Here is a 21,674-nt window from a genome sequence, read left to right as displayed (position 1 = left end):
CGTAATCAAAGGAACGAGTTAAAGGCAGAAAAATTATTCATTAAAAAAGTTTTTCTCCTCGAACTGGACTCGAACCAGTGACCTACTGCTTTCTAGGCGGACGCTCTACCAACTGAGCTACAGAGGCATGAAGAAATTGCCGACGAAATGTTCTCTACATTGCTTTATACTGTAATTCACATGATTACTAAGTATTTGTTTTTTGTTTACATTGATTGCTACATACAATCCATTGAAACACACAATAACAAGAACATATATATTTATAGGATAGTGCCTATTCCACTAATTATATTATGAATTTTACTAATACAACATTATAGTTGCGGAATCAATAAGAATGTGCCTATTACACTACTAATTTATCTTAATGGAAATTTCTTCATGCAATTGCAGAACAGATGGATGACGTAATCAAAAGAACGAGTTAATGCAGTTGCATGAAGAAATTTCCATTAAGTTAAATTATTAGTGTAATAAGCACATACTTATTAATTTCACAACTATGATGTTGTATTAGTAAAGTTCATAATAAAAGTTTTTTTTTATTATTTTGGGGATGGTGCCGAAAAAATTGATTCAAATATTCGCTTCATACTTTGAGACGTCATCATTTATGTTAGGACAAGAAACTTTATCCCTATCGCCTTTTTCGCAAATGCCCAAGAAGAACAAAAATGTCGTGAAAAGATGAGATTTGTAAAATTTTTAAAGCTTATCCTTAGACTAATAAATTCAACGTCAGTCGAATGTTAAATTAAGGTTGAAAAGTTATCTACCTTGTTCGCATTGAATGAACAAAATAATGACTCTCCTCCGGATAAAATTATTTTTAGCATTTTTCCAAAAAAAGCTGGAATAAAGAATTTATTAGTTTCATTCTGTTTCACCGTAATTTTTCTTACAAAACTCCTACATATTTTAGGTAGACAGCTGAAATTTTATAATTAAATAATAATCAAACAAATAGATCCATACTAAAAACTTATTTCTATCGAAGAAAATTTTCCGTATCTCCCTCCACTGTAAAAGTTGCAGACCCTCAAATTCTAAAAAAATGTTATGTATGACTTTTTATTGTATCGAAACCACTAACATTTTTGAATTGTGCAAACGCGTAAAGGTAGTAATGTAGTTCTCCCACCCCCAAACATCATAAATGAACTTTTAAATGACAAAATGGGCGCTTGAATTAACCGTTATTATAAACCTTTTTTATAAACCGTTTTAAGCTTAAGAAGCGAGTCAAGACAGAAAACTTTTTTCTCTGAACTGAACTCGAACCAGTAACATATCGCTCTCTAGGTGAATGCTCTACTACCAACTGAGGTACAGAGGTATGAAGAAAATATCGGAAAATTGTACATGTTTGTTTCAAAATAAGGTATGACGTCACAAAGTATGAAACCAATATACGGATTTACCTTTCCGTTTCCGGACTTCAGGTCCACTTCTGAGAATACAGTTCCACTGAAAAGTTGATTAATTTAAATTCATAAAAACTGTAACAAAAAATTTAAAGATAATTTTTGTTTACTTTTTTGGATGTTTTGATATTTTGTAAATACTTCGTGGCGCGATCTAGATTTACCTAAAGTTGATTAATCAGTTTATTCCATTTATAATTTTTTTTTCTACTAGGTGACAAAATCTTGAAAGACGGACGACGCTACCTGCCTTTTTCCTCCGACAATTGGGGAGCGTAACTTCTACCCTAAAAAATCATCTAAATTCTGAACGGATAAAACTGGTCCTACAAACCAACTATAACCTCTGGGCTAACTTGGTTTTTCCGTACAGGATTTAATTACCTTCTATAAGCAAATTGGTATTTTGCGTTAAATCGAAAGGTCTTGTTCGTTTAAGCCTTTCTGTCATAACACCATTGTCTAGTAGCCGAGCTGCTTCTGTATTTACATGCTCTTCAAGACGAGAGTATTTACCATGCGCCGGAGAACTTTATTCTAGAAGGTTTGAATTTTGTTAATGTGAGTTTTCTTGGCACAACCCCACAGTTGATTGCCATATAGCCATATTAGTTTAATGATTTGGTTATAAATCAATACTTTATTATTTAATCAATACTTTATTTATTATTTAGGAGCCAAAAATTTCTCTATTTTTATTTTCTAATTCTGTGTTTCTTCTTTATATTCTCTTTCCACCTAGGTATTTTGCTGAAGTCAGCAAAAGTGGCTGACGATACTGCATTATTGGCATTTTCTATTTGTAGCAGATCACTCGTGTAAAGCAAGTACAACATTGGGCCCAATATACTGCTTTGAGGCGCACCTGCTATTATTCTTCTTAGCGTGGAGTATTCAGCGTCTTGTTTAAATCTAAATAATCTATAAACTAATTAAGGTTCCAAAATTGGTACAAATGGCGTTGGTATCACTTGTCCTGATATAAATATAAGGCCTTTGTGCCGTACCTTGTCGAATTCTTGTGCTACGTCTAGAAATATAGAAGAGCAGATTTCTTTATTTTCTAAGCCTTTTTTTATAATATTCGTTATTCTACGGACCTGGTCTATTGTCAAATGGTTTCATCTAACACAAAATTCATGGTTTGGTTGAGGACCCCATTTTCTATAATTGATTTCAATCTCCTTAATAGCAGCTATTCAAAAAGCTTAGACATCATTTGTAACGATAAAATGAGCCTGTAAAACTTTGTTTTCCTCAAGGATTTCCCGGGTTTGGACACAAACTTCTGCGACTGTCCAATCACAAGGAACATACTCAAAATCTATAGTTACATTCATGATTTTCATCAAATGTTCCAATGCCTCATCGTCAGTACATCCGCAGCAATAAGTTCAAAACCTGGCGATTTTTTCAACTTCAGGGATTTTTTCTCTTCCTCAATTTCTTTATGTAAATTTATTAGAATCTATCGCTTCATTTGCGATATTTAGGATTTTCCTGCATTACTGGATAGCCACCTGGCGTATACAATCCTTGTGTTTTGTTAATTGCATCGGATTTTTCTTCTTCTAGCTTTTAAGAATAATCCCCTCGTGCAAGGCAGCACATATAATTTCTGCCATCCCTCAAGAACCAGTTGCAAACCAGAAAACCGCTCAAATTGAGTTCGTCGCATCTGGATTTCTATTGGATTTTGGTGGTTTCTTACCACAATCATACCTTACCGCGCTATTTGGTGGCGCAATGAGCCGATTTTGGTTTCATTTATAATAAAAAAAGAAATAAAAATTTTCATAAACATTGGTCTGTTGAAAATTGAAGGTCTTATCCCAAGGAACCCAACTTTTTTTTTCAAAATAAATTTTTTTAAAATATTTATGTTAATTTTGAATTAGCGAAATTTTTCTCGAAAAAATTCTCAAAATATATAGTTTTAATCTATAGCAAGAACTATATAGAGCTCTTCATAAATCCGGCGACTTTTCCATCTAATCTTATTTATTTTAAAACTAACCTCATTGCCTATTTTTGAGCGTTACGAAGAGAGGGGTAAATCTATATTCTGTAAAACCTGCGAAACCCGGACCCTATGAGAAGCGAAAACCTATCATATGCGAAAAAAATGGTCGATTAAACATTCCTGCAAAAATATTTCGAAAAGACGGAAAAACTGACAAAAGTGTAAGACACCGTTTACACATCAAGCAAAGTTTGATAAGTTTACTTGATTGGATGGAAATTTGATGTGTAAACATCCAATCAATCAAGCAAAATCGTATGAGAAAAAAAGAGTTTTGTCAAATTCTTATGAAGCTTTTTGACAGAAATAAAAAAATAAGATAGCAATGATAGATTTTACTTGTAAGTACAATGATTAGCTGTTTATTGTGAATTTTATTTGTATTTTAAAGTTTTTTTATATAACTTTTAAAGCTAAATTTTTTGAAAAAAAAGAGTGCTAGTATGAAATGGAATGTAAAGTCAAAAGATTATAAAAATTACTATGAATAATAGAAACTCTTTTAATAAAAGTTTCTATTTTTAAATAAAAGTTGCCAATTTCAGCTTGGTAGAAATTGTCTTTCTGCCCGGTTTGCTTGTTTTTCTATTTTATGTTCAATCTATAGACAAAGGAAATCTTTTACTTAAGGATGGTTTAACCCATATTTTCTTGTTCTTGCGAAGGTCGGAAAATTTAAAGAATTTTTAGTCATAGTTCAACAAAACTTGCCTATCGTTTTATTGCGATTTCGCCTCTGACAGGTTTCACTGTAGTATCTTTCGATTTTTGTTTGTACGAGTATTATAAGGAAAGGTGAATAATTTTGAAACTAAAATCAATGTTTTGATCAGTAACTTTGAAATTTTCGACTTCGGGTGCAATTCAAAGCTTAATTTTAAGCTAGCGTAGAATCGAAATTTTACACCGAATTCATTTCACACGGAATGCAGAGCGGAAAACCTTCTTTATTGTATGTCATATAGTTGGTAAAACAACAGCCAATATAATGGTGAGTAAAAGGGTAGTTGATAAACATATTTAAGTATGTATATACTTGTAGACAATCGAATAAATTGTACCTGATTTTTTGCAATGAAATATCAATGTATTATTTAAAGTGAAATTTATTTGCTCTCGATAAAATAAAATCGAGTGGTGTCCATACGACATATTTGTATATTTTGATTTAATTTATATCTATATAGATCCCCAGGTGTCCAATAAGATTCGCTGAGGGCTACGAAGGTGAAAAAAATGGGGGTCTATCAAACGAAAATGTGCTTTATTATGCCCGTACAAATGTATGTTTGTGTATGTTTGTAATCAGCGTCGAACTAGCTGAAGCTAAATCAACTCAAAATTCGACGCTGATAATTGAGTTAATTAGACATACTTAGAGAAACTTCAGAGTTAATTAAGCTAAGTTTAACAAGTTTTCGCAAAGGGTTTATAGTAAATCTCAGAACCCTATTAAAATTTTATATGATCGGGGTACTGGTTCGGGTAGCTGTCATACAACTTTATAATTTATTGTTTGTTTGGCTCCTTCTGTTAGCGGTCATACAACTTCAATAGTAGCTTGGCCATATATATTAGAAAATATTAAAAACACAGTGCTGAAATTTTTCATAAATTAATATGGTAATTTTTTCATTCCTACTTCGCTCCTGGCAGGGCTGATGCACAATATTGTAGATAACCACATGAACCAGTTTCTTATGTCATTAAGTTTACTAGGTAGGTGACGAGCCTACCGCAGTGTTATATTATATATTTGAGGTTATTGATATTTACTATTTTATTATTTTGCTGGTATTTTTAATATTGGATATTATTGAAATATGTTCAATTAGTTAATATTAATTTTATATGTAATGTATAATATTGAATATAATTTTTTATAGTGACCTGACTGGGCTTTTTGAGCCCGAGACCCTTCTGTTAAAGGACCAGTGCAGTAACCATTGCACCATTGGTCAGGTATAATACGACAACTTATATACTGATAGTCTATCTCATAGTCAGCTATGGCATATTTATTCGCACATAGGATAAAAAATTTGTACGAGTATCACAGAGTTAACACGGTCAACTCTACTTTTTCCCATTTTATTTAAGTTTTATTTATTGTTTATTTAGTTTTGCTCATGTAAGAATTACTTTACTTTTATTTAAATTTAATAACTAAATTAATTGAATTAAATAAACTTAATAAAAAAAATTTGAATTTACTTTAATAAGTTTTTTATTTAACTTTCTCACACCATAGGCGTATCATGCTGCTGTTAGAAATTTAAATCTATCAAAGAAAGTAGAAAGTTATTGTTTTAAAATATGTAAAAGTGTACATTTTTAATTATTCATTATTTTTTAATATGAATAAAAATTTTAATAATAAATAAATATTAAAAGGGTTTTGTTAAATGCTTTAAAAATCTTTTATTTAGTGAAAGTAATAAAATAATTTCATCGGCAATTTCTTCATGCCTCTGTAGCTCAGTTGGTAGAGCGTCCGCCTAGAAAGCGGTAGGTCACTGGTTCGAGTCCAGTTCGAGGAGAAAAATTTTTTTAATGAATAATTTTTCTGCCTTTAACTCGTTCCTTTGATTACGTCATCCATCTGTTCTGCAATTGCATGAAGAAATTTCCATTAAGATAAATTAGTAGTGTAATAGGCACATTCTTATTGATTCCGCAACTATAATGTTGTATTAGTAAAATTCATAATATAATTAGTGGAATAGGCACTATCCTATAAATATATATGTTCTTGTTATTGTGTGTTTCAATGGATTGTATGTAGCAATCAATGTAAACAAAAAACAAATACTTAGTAATCATGTGAATTACAGTATAAAGCAATGTAGAGAACATTTCGTCGGCAATTTCTTCATGCCTCTGTAGCTCAGTTGGTAGAGCGTCCGCCTAGAAAGCAGTAGGTCACTGGTTCGAGTCCAGTTCGAGGAGAAAAACTTTTTTAATGAATAATTTTTCTGCCTTTAACTCGTTCCTTTGATTACGTCATCCATCTGTTCTGCAGTTGCATGAAGAAATTTCCATTAAGATAAATTAGTAGTGTAATAGGCACATTCTTATTGATTCCGCAACTATAATGTTGTATTAGTAAAATTCATAATATAATTAGTGGAATAGGCACTATCCTATAAATATATATGTTCTTGTTATTGTGTGTTTCAATGGATTGTATGTAGCAATCAATGTAAACAAAAAACAAATACTTAGTAATCATGTGAATTACAGTATAAAGCAATGTAGAGAACATTTCGTCGGCAATTTCTTCATACCTCTGTAGCTCAGTTGGTAGAGCGTCCGCCTAGAAAGCGGTAGATCACTGGTTCGAGTCCAGTTCGAGGAGAAAAATTTTTAACTCGTTCCTTTGATTACGTCATCCATCTGTTCTGCAGTTGCATGAAGAAATTTCCATTAAGATAAATTAGTAGTGTAATAGGCACATTCTTATTGATTCCGCAACTATAATGTTGTATTAGTAAAATTCATAATATAATTAGTGGAATAGGCACTATCCTATAAATATATATGTACTTGTTATTGTGTGTTTCAATGGATAATAGTGTAATAGGCACATTCTTATTGATTCCGCAACTATAATGTTGTATAAGTAAAATTCATAATATAATTAGTGGAATAGGCACTATCCTATAAATATATATGTTCTTGTTATTGTGTGTTTCAATGGATTGTATGTAGCAATCAATGTAAACAAAAAACAAATACTTAGTAATCATGTGAATTACAGTATAAAGCAATGTAGAGAACATTTCGTCGGCAATTTCTTCATGCCTCTGTAGCTCAGTTGGTAGAGCGTCCGCCTAGAAAGCGGTAGATCACTGGTTCGAGTCCAGTTCGAGGAGAAAAATTTTTTTAATGAATAATTTTTCTGCCTTTAACTCGTTCCTTTGATTACGTCATCCATCTGTTCTGCAGTTGCATGAAGAAATTTCCATTAAGATAAATTAGTAGTGTAATAGGCACATTCTTATTGATTCCGCAACTATAATGTTGTATTAGTAAAATTCATAAAATAAAATAATACTTAAAGATCATTAATAAAATTCATGCGAAATATTGCAAGAGTAAATATTTGTAAATATTTTATGTAAAATGTGCATAAATATTTTTTATGAAAAACTAAATTCAACAGATAAGGTGTTTGGAAGGATCATAAATAAATAATTTATTAGTTAAAAAGCTATGATAACATTAAAATACTTTTAACCCATAATAAAAGCCTGTATGTTATTGAAACATATTTGTTTGTAGTTAGTTATAATGGTTCTTTATATAATATAATTATGGTAATTTTTTACGCGTAACAAATATTTGCTATACATTAATCCAATTTATAATTTTAAAAAATTCCCATTTTGGTTTATTGAGTTTTTTAATTTTATTTGCATTTATTATGCAAATTTATCGCAATTTGCATATTCAAACAAAAGGTACATTTTATCTAAATTAAATTTTATCTTTAATTTTTTTCTCTTAATATGCTTGCCCATAATTAAAAATATTAACTGAAGGATTTAGCAGAAATTTCAAATGTTTTTAATGAAACCAGCAACTAATTGTGTATCTAATGAAAATAGCATGAATATATGGAATCTTAAACAGGGATTTTTTCAAAAATATTTTTTATTCAAGAGCAAAATAAATTTCAGTCAGTTTAATATTTATATTGTTGATTTGTTTTTGACAGTCACACGAGCAAAATAATATAAATTATATGGGCAAAAGGCTACAATATCTAAATGAAATTAAGTACCTATAAATTTTCATCAAAAATATATTAACATTTCTATTGAAAATTCTAAGTTTCCAAAGATTCCTGACGAAATATGTTAAATTTTCTGCTATATGTGGGAAAATTGTAGTTTTTCACTGAACTTTCGTATAAAATTGACATTTACACATATCAGGTCTTTAGTTTGTACTTCTCAGTCAAAAAATAATTCAAATAAAAATAAAAACAAAATATATAAACGGCAACAAACCTTGATGTTCTTAAATATTGAAATATTTCTTCCTTGTTTACATATTTTGTGAAGTAATCAATTTAATCCATTACGTTCTTATATAGCCAGAAATAAATATTACACACCAATTTTAACAATAATCTACAATTTTAGTATTTTATAGTCTTTCTAAAATGAACGCCTTCAAAGTTTTGATCGCATAGTTTTTATACCCTGCACTTCGTGAAGGGTATATTAACTTTGGTATGGAGTTTGTAACTACTTGAAGGAGTCATCTGCGGTATGGACATATATATATATTCTTGCTCAGCGTAAAATTCTGAGTCGATTTAGACATGTCCGTCTGTCCGTCCGTCCGTCCGTCCGTCCGTCCGATCGCACGATAACTCAAAAACGAAAAATGCAATCGACACCAAACTTTCACGAGTTTTTTCTTTTGTGCCAAGGACGAGCCCTATTGTTATTGGACTAATTCGGACAACGGGTTCGGGTAGCTGCCATACAACTCAAAGAGTTTATTTTAAATATTTCAAAAACTAATAAAGGTATAAATATAAAATTTTGTATACATGTGTCCAATTATATTCTACACATGCTCTGAAAATTATAATGGTTCGGGTGGCTGCTATGCAACTTCAACAGCAAATTTTTCATATTCGGCAAAATAATAAAGTCAGATTCATTAAATTTGGCAGTCATGTGTCCAATTATAGGTCAAATATATTTCTGAAGTTTTAGAGGAATCGCTTGACAGGTTCGGGTACCTGCCATACAACTCCAGAAGCTAATTTTAAATATTTGGAAAAATAATAAAGTCAGATTGATGAAACTTGGCAATCATGTGTCCAATTATAGGTCCGACATATTTCTAAAGTTTTGGTGCGATTGCTTGACAGGTTCGAGTAGCTCCCATGCAAGTCTAAAAGCTTATTCTTAATATTTGGAAAAATAATAAAGTCAGATTCATGAAACTTGGCAGTCATGTGTCCAAGTATAGGTCAAATATATTTCTGAAGTTTTGGTGGAATTGCTTGACAGGTTCGAGTAGCTCCCATACAAGTCTTAAAGCTTACTTTAAATATTTGGAAAAATAATAAAGGCAAATTCATGAGACTTGGCAGTCGTGTGTCCAATTATAGGTCCGACATATTTCTAAAGTTTTGGTGCGATTGCTTGACAGGTTCGAGTAGCTCCCATGCAAGTCTAAAAGCTTATTCTTAATATTTGGAAAAATAATAAAGTCAGATTCATGAAACTTGGCAGTTGTGTGTCCGATTATAGATCAGATATATTTGTGAAGTTTTGATGGAATTGCCTGACAGGTTCAGGTACTTCCCATAAAACTCCAAAAGCTTATTTTACATATTTGGAAAAATAATAAAGTCAGATTCATGAAACTTGGCAGTCGGATGTCCAATTATAGGTCAGACATGTCCGTGAAGTTTCTATAGAATGATTTTAGAGGTTCAAGTAATTGCTACACAATAACGAAAGGTGCAGGGTATAATTCAATCGGTTTATACCGACTGAAACGTTTTTACTTGTTTTTATTTAGTTTGAAAATGACATAAAAACAAATGAGTAAAAACGTTTCAATCGGTATAAACTGATTGAATTATACCCTGCACCTTTTGTTATTGTATAGCAATTACTCGAACCTGAGAAACCATTCTATAGAAACTTGACGTATATGTCTGACCTATAATTAGATACGCGACTGCCAAGTTTCATGAATCTGACTTTATAATTTTTCCAAATATTTAAAATAAGCATTTAGACTTGTATGGGAGCTACTCGAACCTGTCAAGCAATTCCACCAAATTTCAGAAATATGTCTGACCTATAATTGGACACACAACTGTCAAGTTTCATGAATCTGACTTTATTATTTTTCTAAATATTTAAAATTAGTTTCTGGATTTGGATGGCGGGTAACCGAACCTGTTGAGCAATTCCACTAAAACTTCACAAATATATTTGGTCTATAATTGGACACAAGAATGCCAAGTTCCATGAATCTGAATTTATGATTTTTCCAAATATTTAAAATAAGCTTTTAGACTTGTATGGGAGCTACTCGAACCTGTCAAGCAATTCAACCAAAACTTCAGAAATATATTTGACCTATAACTCGACACACAACTGCCAAGTTTCATGAATCTGACTTTATTATTTTTCCAAATATTTAAAATTAGATTCTCGAGTTGTATGGCAGGTAGGCGAACCTGTCAAGCAATTCTACTAAAACTTCACAAATATATTTGACCTATAATTGGACACATGACTGCCAAGTTTAATGAATCTGACTTTATTATTTTTCCGAATATAAAAAATTTGCTTTTGGAGTTGTATGGCAGCCACCTGAACCGGTGCAGCTATACTATTAAAATTAGAGCACGTGAAGATTGGACAGATGTATACAAAATTTTATATTTATAGTTTTATTACTTTTTTAAATATTTAAAATAAACTCTTTGAGTTGTATGGCAGCTACCCGGACCCCTTTTTCCAAATTAGTCCAATTACAATAGGGATTGTCCTTGACACAAAAGAAGAAACTTGTGAAAGTCTGGTGTCGATTGCGTTATTCGTTTTTGAGTTATCGTGCGATCGGACGGACGAACGGACGGATGGACGGACGGACATGTCTAAATCGACGCAGAATTTTACGCTGAGCAAGAATATATATATATGTCCATACCGCAGATGACTCCTTCAAATAGTTACAAACTCCATACCAAAGTTAATATGCCCTTCACGAAGTGCAGGGTATAAAAAGGAATATTTTGAGTGTATTGCTTCTATTTATGTTAATAACCGGCTTTAACATTAAATCTTATAGAGGGGAAAACTTTAAGCAATTTTCTTGAACTTTCACCAATTGATTTAGTTATGGGATAAGATTATGGTTCTTATAGAAGTTCATTTTTGTTTTTATAGAAGTTCAATATAAAAGAAATAGAAGATCGAAATTTCCACTTCGCTTTAATAAAATTTGCTTTTATTGAATAAAATATACTTAATAATTGTTTTGGAATAACGGTCGATTGTAAGGGTCATTTCAAAATCCAATAACATTTGTACTCAGACGATTGCTTGTGGTTTAAAGTGTAAAAGTACATCAGTGTACATAAAAGCTGCGCAGGCAAACAAAGTCGAATACTTTGATTTTATATGCGTTTGGAAAGAAATAAGCAATGGTAATCAGCGCTAAAGTATATGTAGATAAAACTTTGAAAATCTTTGTTATTTGATAAAAAAATATTGTATTTATTTCTTCGTAGATCACTTGAATTTCACTAGCACAGTATTTGACGTTTAAAAAACGGAAAAAAGGCAAGTAACCTTTTGTAATCGCCTGGGGACATAAAATATTCTCCAAATAGATGATGTGACCGATTTTTAAAGAGAAAATTTTCAAGTTAATCCATGTAATAAAAATATGTTCACTATTTATAAATAGGTTGAAGGTCTCACATTATTATAAGAACATTTCTTCATTTTTCTTCGAATTTTTTATATAATTTTGTTGTTGAGAATTTAAAATCCTGTTTATTACGAGTATGTGTAGTATTTATTAATATGTACACATGTATGCGTATTTGATTTTTTTAGCATAATTATATTTTTTATTCTATAAATTTAAATTTATTTAAATTTATAGAATAAAAAATATTTAAAAATTTAAAATTTAAGGTTTAAAATTTTTTTATTTAATAAAAATTTTGCAACAATAATTTTTTTAAGAATTTGAAATGTTGCGTTCACTGGTGATCTCCACAAATTAATTAAGTTATATCAAATGCTTACTTTATAATTACACGTTTAGAACTTTATTGATATTTTTGAAGCTATCATTTCTCTAAATATCAATTCATTTTAAATATATATATGTACATAGGTTGCTGTAATTGCAACATATTGTATATATAGGAAACTATTTTCGTCCTAAGTTAATGATTTGAAATAATTCGTAATTCTGAATGCTCTTAAGGTTGCATAATTGTAGATTGATATATTCCAAGGGCATCTTGGCTATCGACTCCTGGCAGAGAAGTCGGTAAGTCGTTAACCGAGTTTCCTTTATTATGTGGAGGTACAGCGGCGGCAAGCCAATCATAACCTCCAAAGCAGCGGTAGGAGCCGTACACATTGCCCCAGTTACTCTTAGGCAGGCCATCCTCTGAAACTTCTGCAGCTTTTTCTGTTCATTCTTCTGCCGAGCCCTACACCACGCTACAGTGCTATCCCAGGACTAATGCCCCAGGTCTTGCGAATAAAACTTCTACATGTCCATAAGGCCATTGTAGCCCTGCCGATGAGTTTGTCTATATGGCTATTCCAAGAGAGGTGATTACCAAAGTAATCCCAGGTATTTCACATCTCTAGAATAGATAATACGTTCACCAAACAGAATTGGGCTGGACTTATATTGGACTTATATTGAACTCCCGCATTCACTCCACCTTTGCACAACACGCAGATTTCGCTGTAAAAGGTCGAAAATCGTGCTCTCAAATTACTGCTACAAAAAAGCTACATACGAGTAACATCCGACTAACCCATCTACTCGTCGTCGCATGCAATACTACGTTTGTGCAACGACTTGGGTACGACATGATATGAACTGTTATCAAATGCACCTTCGCTTATTTGCCTTCGGAATGTATGTTACCTTCGCCAATATTCACGCTGGAAAAATATTACCCCATGCGTAGCTCGCACGAAAGATTTCCGACAACGCCCTAGTGATGTTTTTAAAAACCCTCCGCAAAAACGCAGAATATATCCCAAAAATTTGGAAGACCTGAAAGAGCAAACCGCCCATCGTGAAAACCGAGCAGAACCGTTGCCAGCCATCACTCCCGGGCCGAGATGCCCTAGGTTTAATGACTGCACCTGAGCAATTTCGAAGAATCCTCGAGTCAGGAAAGTGCGTTGAGGCCATCCGCTCCAACGTTTGCTCTCCGTCCTCTGTCATAGCGTCACCAGGTCTTTCCATTAGGTCTAACCTGCTAGTATATTTTCTGGAAAGTACTTTGTGAAGACGTGCACTGCTTGGAAGCTCATCTGCGCCGCAAAACACCCTCCATGAGGGCATCAGTCATAGTCATCGTCAGGGCCACGGTGGTTAGTTCAATATCCACCATGGTCCTGACAGAAGAAGGCACGGAATCGACCACATCCATGGGGAGCGTTTCAAATTGACTCCTACATTTATTGACTGAACTTCTTTAAATTTAGTATTTGAGTTCTGTTTGCAACCAAAAGTAAATTATCAAATTTATTTGACAAAATTTATTAAAATTTTAATTAAAAATTTATATTTTTGTAGAACTTCATTTGGATGTTTAAAAAAATCATTGCTTATCAGATTTATTTCCTCAGTTCAAAAGAAATTAAAAAATATTAGACGTGTTCTTATACCAATTGTGTTTTTTGCTTTGTTTCATGCAAATATTCCAAAATCATCAAAGTTTTATAATAGAAAAAAATCATTTGCAAAATGTATGCCATATATATCTACCAGGTCACTCAGAGAGTAACTCAAAATAAATTCCAAATTTATATGGAATTTAAATAGAAGGGGTGTTGGAATTTATTGGTGTGAAGGAAATTGATTAGTATTTTTAGAAGAGAAGAAAGTCAGCTTTGATAAAGTTTATATTAGCAAAAATAAAAAAAGTGTTTTATTCCGAATAAAAGGAAGTTTTCTTTTCATACCAATAAAAATAAAAAAATAGTATTTTTAGCTCTACTGATTCTACATTTTTTGTATATTCTGTCTTCGTGAAGGGTATATTCATTTAGGTATGGAGTTTCCAACAACTTGAAGCAGTCGTCTCCGTATGAACATGCATATGTATTCTTGCGTTTATTTAGCCATGTCAATCCGTCTGTCCGATCAAAAACGAATAACGCAATCGACACTAAACTTTCACAAGTTGTTTCTTTTCTGTCAAGGACGGCTGCTATTGTAATTGGGATTGTAATTGATTCGGACAACGGGTTCAGGTAGCTGCCATAAAACTCCAAAAGCTAATTTTAAATATTTGGGAAAATAATAAAGTCAGTGTGTCATAAAGAGTGATTAGATAGGTTCGAATGATTGGTTCGATTGATTTTTAGGCTCAGATTCTGTAGGTGCAGGGTATAATTCGGTCGGTTGATACCGGTAAGAACATATGTTCGAAGGGTATACTAAATTTGCCTTACCGTTTGTAACGCTAAGAAATAATGGTCTGAGACACAGACTCAAGTGTTTGTTTTCGATCAGCGTCGAATTCTGAGTCGATTTAGTTTTGTCTATCCGTCTGTTCGTCTGTCTGACCATTGATAACTCAAAAACTAATTGAGCTAAGTTCACCAGATTGTCACGAATGATTTATTGTAGTAAATTCCAGAATTCTATTTGAATTGGGTATGATCGGGGTACTGGTTTGGGTAGCTGCCATAAAACTTCAAAATTTATTTGACTATATCTTAGAAACCATAAAACCTCTGGCATTGAAATTTCGCACAAACAAATATACGTATTAGTAATGCAAATGTGTTTGATAAAATTCGTTGAAATTGCTTGGATCTTTCTGGTAGCTGCCATACGACTTCAATATTAGTTTGGCTATATCTTAGGAAATATTGAAAAATTACCCAGTACTGAAATTTTGCGTAAATGAAATGTTTAATATGGTAATACGACAAGTTAATATAACTTAATGGTAATACAGTCAACTCTATTATTTTCCTACGGTTGTCTAGGCTAACTCTTTCTAGATCTTTTTTGCAGGTAAAAGCTCTTTAAAATTGAGCCACTCAGTCCCAGTCACTAAACATAAAACTATTGAACTTTCCTTAATTATCAAAAATATGGTGTTGATTAAAGTAACATTTTACTTCAATCACAAAATCTATAGTTCTTTAAAAGTTTTATTTATTCTGCTAACATTGCATATAATTACGAAATTTTCTGACTGCTAATAAGTAGTTGCTAAATTATTTTAACTGTTTAAAAACTGGAACTAGCCCACACGTTTATAGTTATTCACTAGTCATTTTATTGATTTGCTAAAGCCATAAAATGACTTGTGAATTAATTAAAAACTTTCAAAAACATCACCAATATTTAAAATCCGCCGATTTGGCGACAAAAATATATTATTCAAATTTTAAATCTGCATATAGTATAAATTACGAAACAACATTTTTTGCGGCTACTAATGCTAAATCCAAGCAAACATGGGACTTTGTTGCAAAAAGTTTTTGTGTTCCAAGTACAGGGTTTTGATACATTTCATTATATACAAATGTAGGATTTTGATCAGCGATTTTTTAATAAATGTTTTTTAGTGAAATAACTTTAGCAACATGTTTATGTTAGGAATATGAGTATTTGGATTTTGTTTCTATGATCTATATATATGTGCTACTGTTAAATGTGTTAAAAATACTTGTGTAAAAATAAGGAATGTACTTATTGATTTTGCTCTGTTAGTTCGATCGTTGATTGCTTGAACGTAGCTTAAACATAGGCTAACGTAGAAAAATAGGGGCTTGCTTTTTCTATTGTTTCACATTTCCTATTTGGCAAACATTGCAAGGATAATGTTAATAGTCATACCTGTTTTTGTTTTTAAATAAATAAAAATATTCTTATACAAATCTAAGATTTTATCCGTTTTATCCGTATCCGATATTATTTATTGGCTTAAAATATTTATTAATTTATTTTTTCAATTCTCTCAAAACTATTCCGTCTCATAATCTGCGAAATTTTAATTTTCAGCTACTTATTTTTCTGGAACTAACCTAACCTTTTTCGAATTTTCACGAAAGACTCTAAACTCGCCTAATTAGACACCAAACTCAGCATTATGTCATTAACATTAGTCATTTAACATTAATATACCTATCATTATTCTTTTATTCCGAAAGTAGGGAATGACAATGACATATTTTCGAATATCAACGAAAATAATGAAAATAAAATTTTAAATATTTTGAACAAAAACAAAACTTAAGCACTTTCTAAAAAAAGAGGAAAAACTTTCCTTTAGTACTATAGAGAGTATTTTAGAAAAAATGGAATTATCTTTTTCGAATTAAAGAAATCTTTTTCCTTTTTCTAAAAAGTGTTTTTGTTGTCATTTGTTTAAGGTATGGAAGACTATAGTTTTTGCTTAAGGAGTAATTTAGAGGTACTGTTATAAATTGCTTATATGACCGAGTTGAATTAAAGTTAAAATTCTGTATCTCAGCTTAGTTTATTCAGTTTGTCACGACGTATGTAGCTTATTCAAAAATTTGGTCGATCGTCGGTTGCTAACGCACTTATTTGAGAAGGCAAAGAGCTGACGACTTAAAATTTGACATTTGATAAACTCCCGGTAAGCGCTTTAAAAAAACCAAAAATATGTGGTTATGGCATGTTTTTTTCTTGAAGTTATCTCTAAAATGTGAAACGGTAACCGATTTCAATTACAATATTATTTTGTTGGCTACCCATGTTTTACACAATTTTTTTCAGTTCAATGCTATAATAAAAGCTTATACATAAGTTCAATCAAATTAAATTTTATTTTAAATGATAAATTAATTTTGATAATTGTAGGAAATCTTTTAGTAATATTAGTTGTAACATTATCAAGAAGACTACGTTCGATAACGAATTTTTTTCTGGCAAATTTAGCTGTTGCAGACTTCTGTGTTGGTGTGTTTTGTGTCATGCAAAATTTGACAATTTACTTAATAGACAGGTAAATTTATATAAGCAAAAACATGTTTTGCGTATATATTTTAATTAATTTTTTTTCTTTTTTAAATAGTTGGGTTTTTGGAAAGTTTCTTTGTAAAATGTATCAATTCGTTCACTCACTTAGTTATACGGCGTCAATTTTTATTTTAGTTGTTATATGCATGGAACGGTATTTTGCTATTATACATCCTATTACATGTAAACAAATATTAACACCATCAAGGTTAAGAGTAAGTTACATATATTATCGTTTATCTTTTAATATATATTGAAATTCTTTTTGAATATTAAATATAAATTTTAATCATAAATTTAAAACTTTATTTTTACCGACCGTATTGTGTATACAATAGGTAGGTTATGTGATGGCAACAAATTTTGCATATCGAGTTTTCGGTGGGACTTCTCCATAGTAGGGAAGTGTAAACAAACTATTTTTAGCAACCTGTCGGTCTGTCGGTTAGTCGGTCTGTAAGTCTGTCGGGCTGTCGGTCTGTCGGTCTGTGTGTGTACGCATGTATCTCAAGTTCTGCTGAACCGATTTTGATGAAATTTTATATGTAAGTTTATTTCCACCATGGCACGGTTTGATCAACTTTTGGGATATATCAGGCCTCGGGAACTGCACTTTTTAGCGGGCCTGTTTTACATTTTTGAAGAAAATATTCAACCGATTTTCTTGAAATTTCATATATAAGCTTTGCTCGACTGTCCGCAAAAATTCCTAACTTTTAGAAGAAATCAGGCATCAGCACCTGGACGTTTACTACGGGCCAAATATACATTTTTGTGTAAATAAAGAGAAATAATCAACCGATTTCATTGAAGTTTAATATTTAAATTCCTCGTATTAAAACAATGAACATATAGATTTTTTGGAAAGATCAGGAGTCGAAAACTGATTTGCGGCCGATTTTACATTTTTCACCACATCTACGGAATGAATTGATGGAATTTCTTGAAATTTGATATTTGAGTTCTGGTTGTTACCGAAACTAACTCTCGAGCATTTCAGGGAACTCGGGTAGCACAAAGCGAAACTCTAGTAAGAGCCAAATTTACATTTTTCTAGGTATGTTAACTATAAGCTTACTAATGTCCTAAAAATTGGAAAGAAGTATTTAACAGACATTCTTATAATACTTTGTAACACTTTTACTTAACTAGACAACACACATTGGGGTCGGTAATGTGCTGACCACATCACATTTTTTGTAAGTACATTTATAACGAAAATAAATGCACTCTGTGTGAAATATGAACTGTATTCTAGTATTTTTGATGACGAGTATTCTTAAGGGACGAATAGAATCACTTACGACTACACCTTGTAATTTAGTCCTTCAGTTCAGTGAACAGATTGTGTCTTTATATATTTAAAATTTACTGACATTTGTTACTGTCAGTATAAAATTAAGCATTAGCAAATGTTCTGTTATCGAACCAGGTATGCTTCAAAATCTAATCAGTTTCTTAGGTTCCAGACAAAATTCAAGTACACATTTATTTCCTTTAAATTAGCTTAGAGTAGCTCAGAGAAATAAAGACATTGAAAAATATTAATTATTTTCTGATGAAAAGTCTATTTTCGTTGAAAAGCTTACATCTGAAACCATTGGTTTGATTAAAGGTTATTCTTTATAAATCCCATATCTTGACAGAAAAATAATGATTAATAAAATAAATTTAAATTGAATTTTTTCAAAATACACTTAATTATATTAGTTGATTTTAGAAATCTTCTATCAAAACATAGGAAGTTCATTTCTAAAATTTTATAATTTATAATTCATTATGGACGTTCATATGTATGTAGTGCATAAAAAATATACGAACATGTAAATTGTGTGCAAATTTGGAATACGGTTTAAGTACGAAGCAATAATTTTTATTTAAAAATATTTAGATACGAGTATTTAAATAAAGGTTGTTTCTTGAAAAGTACCTTTATTAATAAACTGTTTTATAACGTATACTACATCCTTATCTCTTATTAGTTTGGGTGATGTAATATAAATGAAAACTTAAAATCTGTTTGGGATTTTTAGCTCTAAAAGGAAACCGCTCTCTTCCATTCTCAAAATTTTTTGTTTTAAGTAAAATAAACTTTAATTTTGCTTTATTTGTTTTTGGAAAAACGTAGTAAAATAATGAATATGGAAAAGCGAGAATAGGAAAAGGCAGCCTGGTTTTGTTCTACAAATGTATGAAAAAAAGGAAATTAAAAAAAATTTCTAACGAATTTTAGGTTTTTATTGCATTAAGTAAAAATAAAAATTAAAGTTTTTTTTTTTAATTAAATCTTAAAAATGTGATTTTTGGAAACATAAACAGTGTATTACCTAAACCGTAAGAGATGAGTGTGTAATATTCTATCGAATTAAATGTAATCGACAAAAAATTGAGTTGACCATGTCAACTCTGTGATACCCGTACCAATTTGTTATCCTATGTGCGAACAAATATGCGATAGCTAACTATGGGACAGATTATTATGATTTTAATTTGCCATATTTCCATATTAATTTATGCAAAATTTCAGCACTATTCAATATTTTCTAAGATATGGCCAAACTATTATTGAAGTTGTATGGCAGCTACCAGAAAGAACCAAGCAATTTCAACAAATTTTATCAAACGCATTGACCTACTAATGTATTTGCTTGTTTGAAATTGCAATATCACAACTGTTATAATTTCTGAGATATAGCCAAATAACTTTTGAAGTTGTATGGCACCTACCAGAACGAGCCAAACAATTTGAAAGACTTTTATCAAAACCTTTGTCTCTACTAATATATTTACCCCATTTAACTAGGGTTCTGGAACTTGCTACAATAAATAATTTCTGAAATTTTGGTGAACTTAGCTCAATTGGTTCGTCGGACGTACGGACGGATAGAAAAAGTTAAATCGACTCAGAATTCGACGCTAATCGAAAACATACACTTGAGTCTATATCTCAGGCCATTATTTCTTAGCGTTTAAAACGGTGAGACAAATAAATTGGTAGAACATAAATTTCTTGTCATATTATAGACTATGACGTCACAAAATATGAAGTCATTATCTGAAACCACCTAATCGCTACAAAAGTAGTTTTTTATTTTTTTTTTTTACAGCAGAACCTTTTTAAATAAGTTATTTTTATTATTTATACACATATGCACATTTAATAATTTTATAAAAATTTCACAAAAAATATCACAAGGTACATACATACATATATTGTAGTTTAGTCGAGGTTTAATTGTTGGGTTTAGAACGTTTTAAATAACTTTTTAGAAATTTGCCTATAAATTTTAGTTCGACCGTATATTTTAGTGTCTGTTAAATTTTAATTGGAATCTACTTTCAATAAATAAAAACTTTCGATCTGTTTCTTAAAAGAAGACTTCTTAAACTAAATTATATTCGTTTTAAAAAATGTGCTCAAATCCTTTAGTTTATTCATTCAACTTATTTTAACAAAGTTTTTATCCTATGTAATTTTAGACCAAATATATTTTAAAACGAGCGGAATTTTACGGTATTGGCTTCGTTTTTAAACTTTATTTTGATATTATAATAAATAAGAGTCTATTATAATTGCAAATGAGGCCAAAAACTAAGTTCAATAAATGTATGTTACAATAATATAAGTACTCGTACATATTGTTCTCTTATGCAAAAATACATACATATGTAAACAAATACAAATCTACATGCACAGTTTTATAATGTGTGAGAACATTATTAAAGATTTGTATAAAATTTTCCGAATAGATTTGTGCTTTAATTTGTTTGTAAAATTTATAATACCAAATTTCAGAATTAACTTTTTTTTTAATAACGGTTCTAAGAAATATCAACTGCTTTGAAGAAAGACTATATGATCAAGAATTAATCATGATTGATAATTATAGGCATTAAAATTAATTAGAAGCAAAAAAAGTGGCAATTGTTTGAGTTTGTACTATTAATTAAGACCTTTTAAATAACTAAAATATAAATAGGCTTAGTTTTGGTAGAGGTTTTAGTGTTGAAACTAATTGATAATTAAATAAGCTTATTTGTATTCCATAGATAGGTTTATATTCAAACGCGCATACATGCAACTGTCTGATCGCATGGACTTAAGCATTCAAACTGTCTATAATTTTTTACAAATTGATTGCAATTTTTTGTTAACGTAATGGATTTGAATTGACGCAATAGTTTAGTGGGTCGCTTGTGCGCATCGCTTTACAATCAAGTAGTATTAAGCGAAACTAAAAATTGCATGTTTTCCTGAGTGCTAAGAGATTGGGAAATATTCTGTAAAAAATATTAAACTTTTTGCATATTTAAATATCTGCGTATCTCAGAAATCCATAAGATTCAGCATCCAGTCCGAAACAATAGATTTATTTATTTTAGATTATTTATAAATATGCTCACGCTAAAAAATATAAAAAATTTTTTAAATACGAGTACAATGAGTGAAAACACAATTT

At 30.8% G+C, this 21,674-nt stretch overlaps 1 protein-coding gene across 7 annotated transcripts in view; it reads left to right on the top strand.

The window, feature by feature from the left end:
• The window catches only part of LOC129612346 (trissin receptor), a 139,819-nt gene that overhangs the window by 83,923 nt on the left and 34,222 nt on the right, over positions 1-21,674 (top strand). For 6 of the 7 annotated variants that reach the window (XM_055525900.1, XM_055525898.1, XM_055525903.1 and 3 more), the window contains exons 3-4: positions 17,056-17,200; positions 17,270-17,429. In XM_055525900.1, the coding sequence (XP_055381875.1) occupies positions 17,056-17,200; positions 17,270-17,429 (305 nt within the window). The remainder of the gene's footprint in view (positions 1-17,055; positions 17,201-17,269; positions 17,430-21,674) is intronic. The other variant, XM_055525899.1, reaches the window with a different exon arrangement.

The sequence above is a fragment of the Condylostylus longicornis genome, unplaced genomic scaffold (assembly GCF_029603195.1).
Source record: "Condylostylus longicornis isolate FDR11 unplaced genomic scaffold, ASM2960319v2 ptg000072l, whole genome shotgun sequence".
Classification (NCBI taxonomy): Eukaryota; Metazoa; Arthropoda; class Insecta; order Diptera; family Dolichopodidae; genus Condylostylus; species Condylostylus longicornis.
Note: the sequence above shows the minus strand (reverse complement) of the source record. Positions and strands in the feature narration are given on the sequence as shown.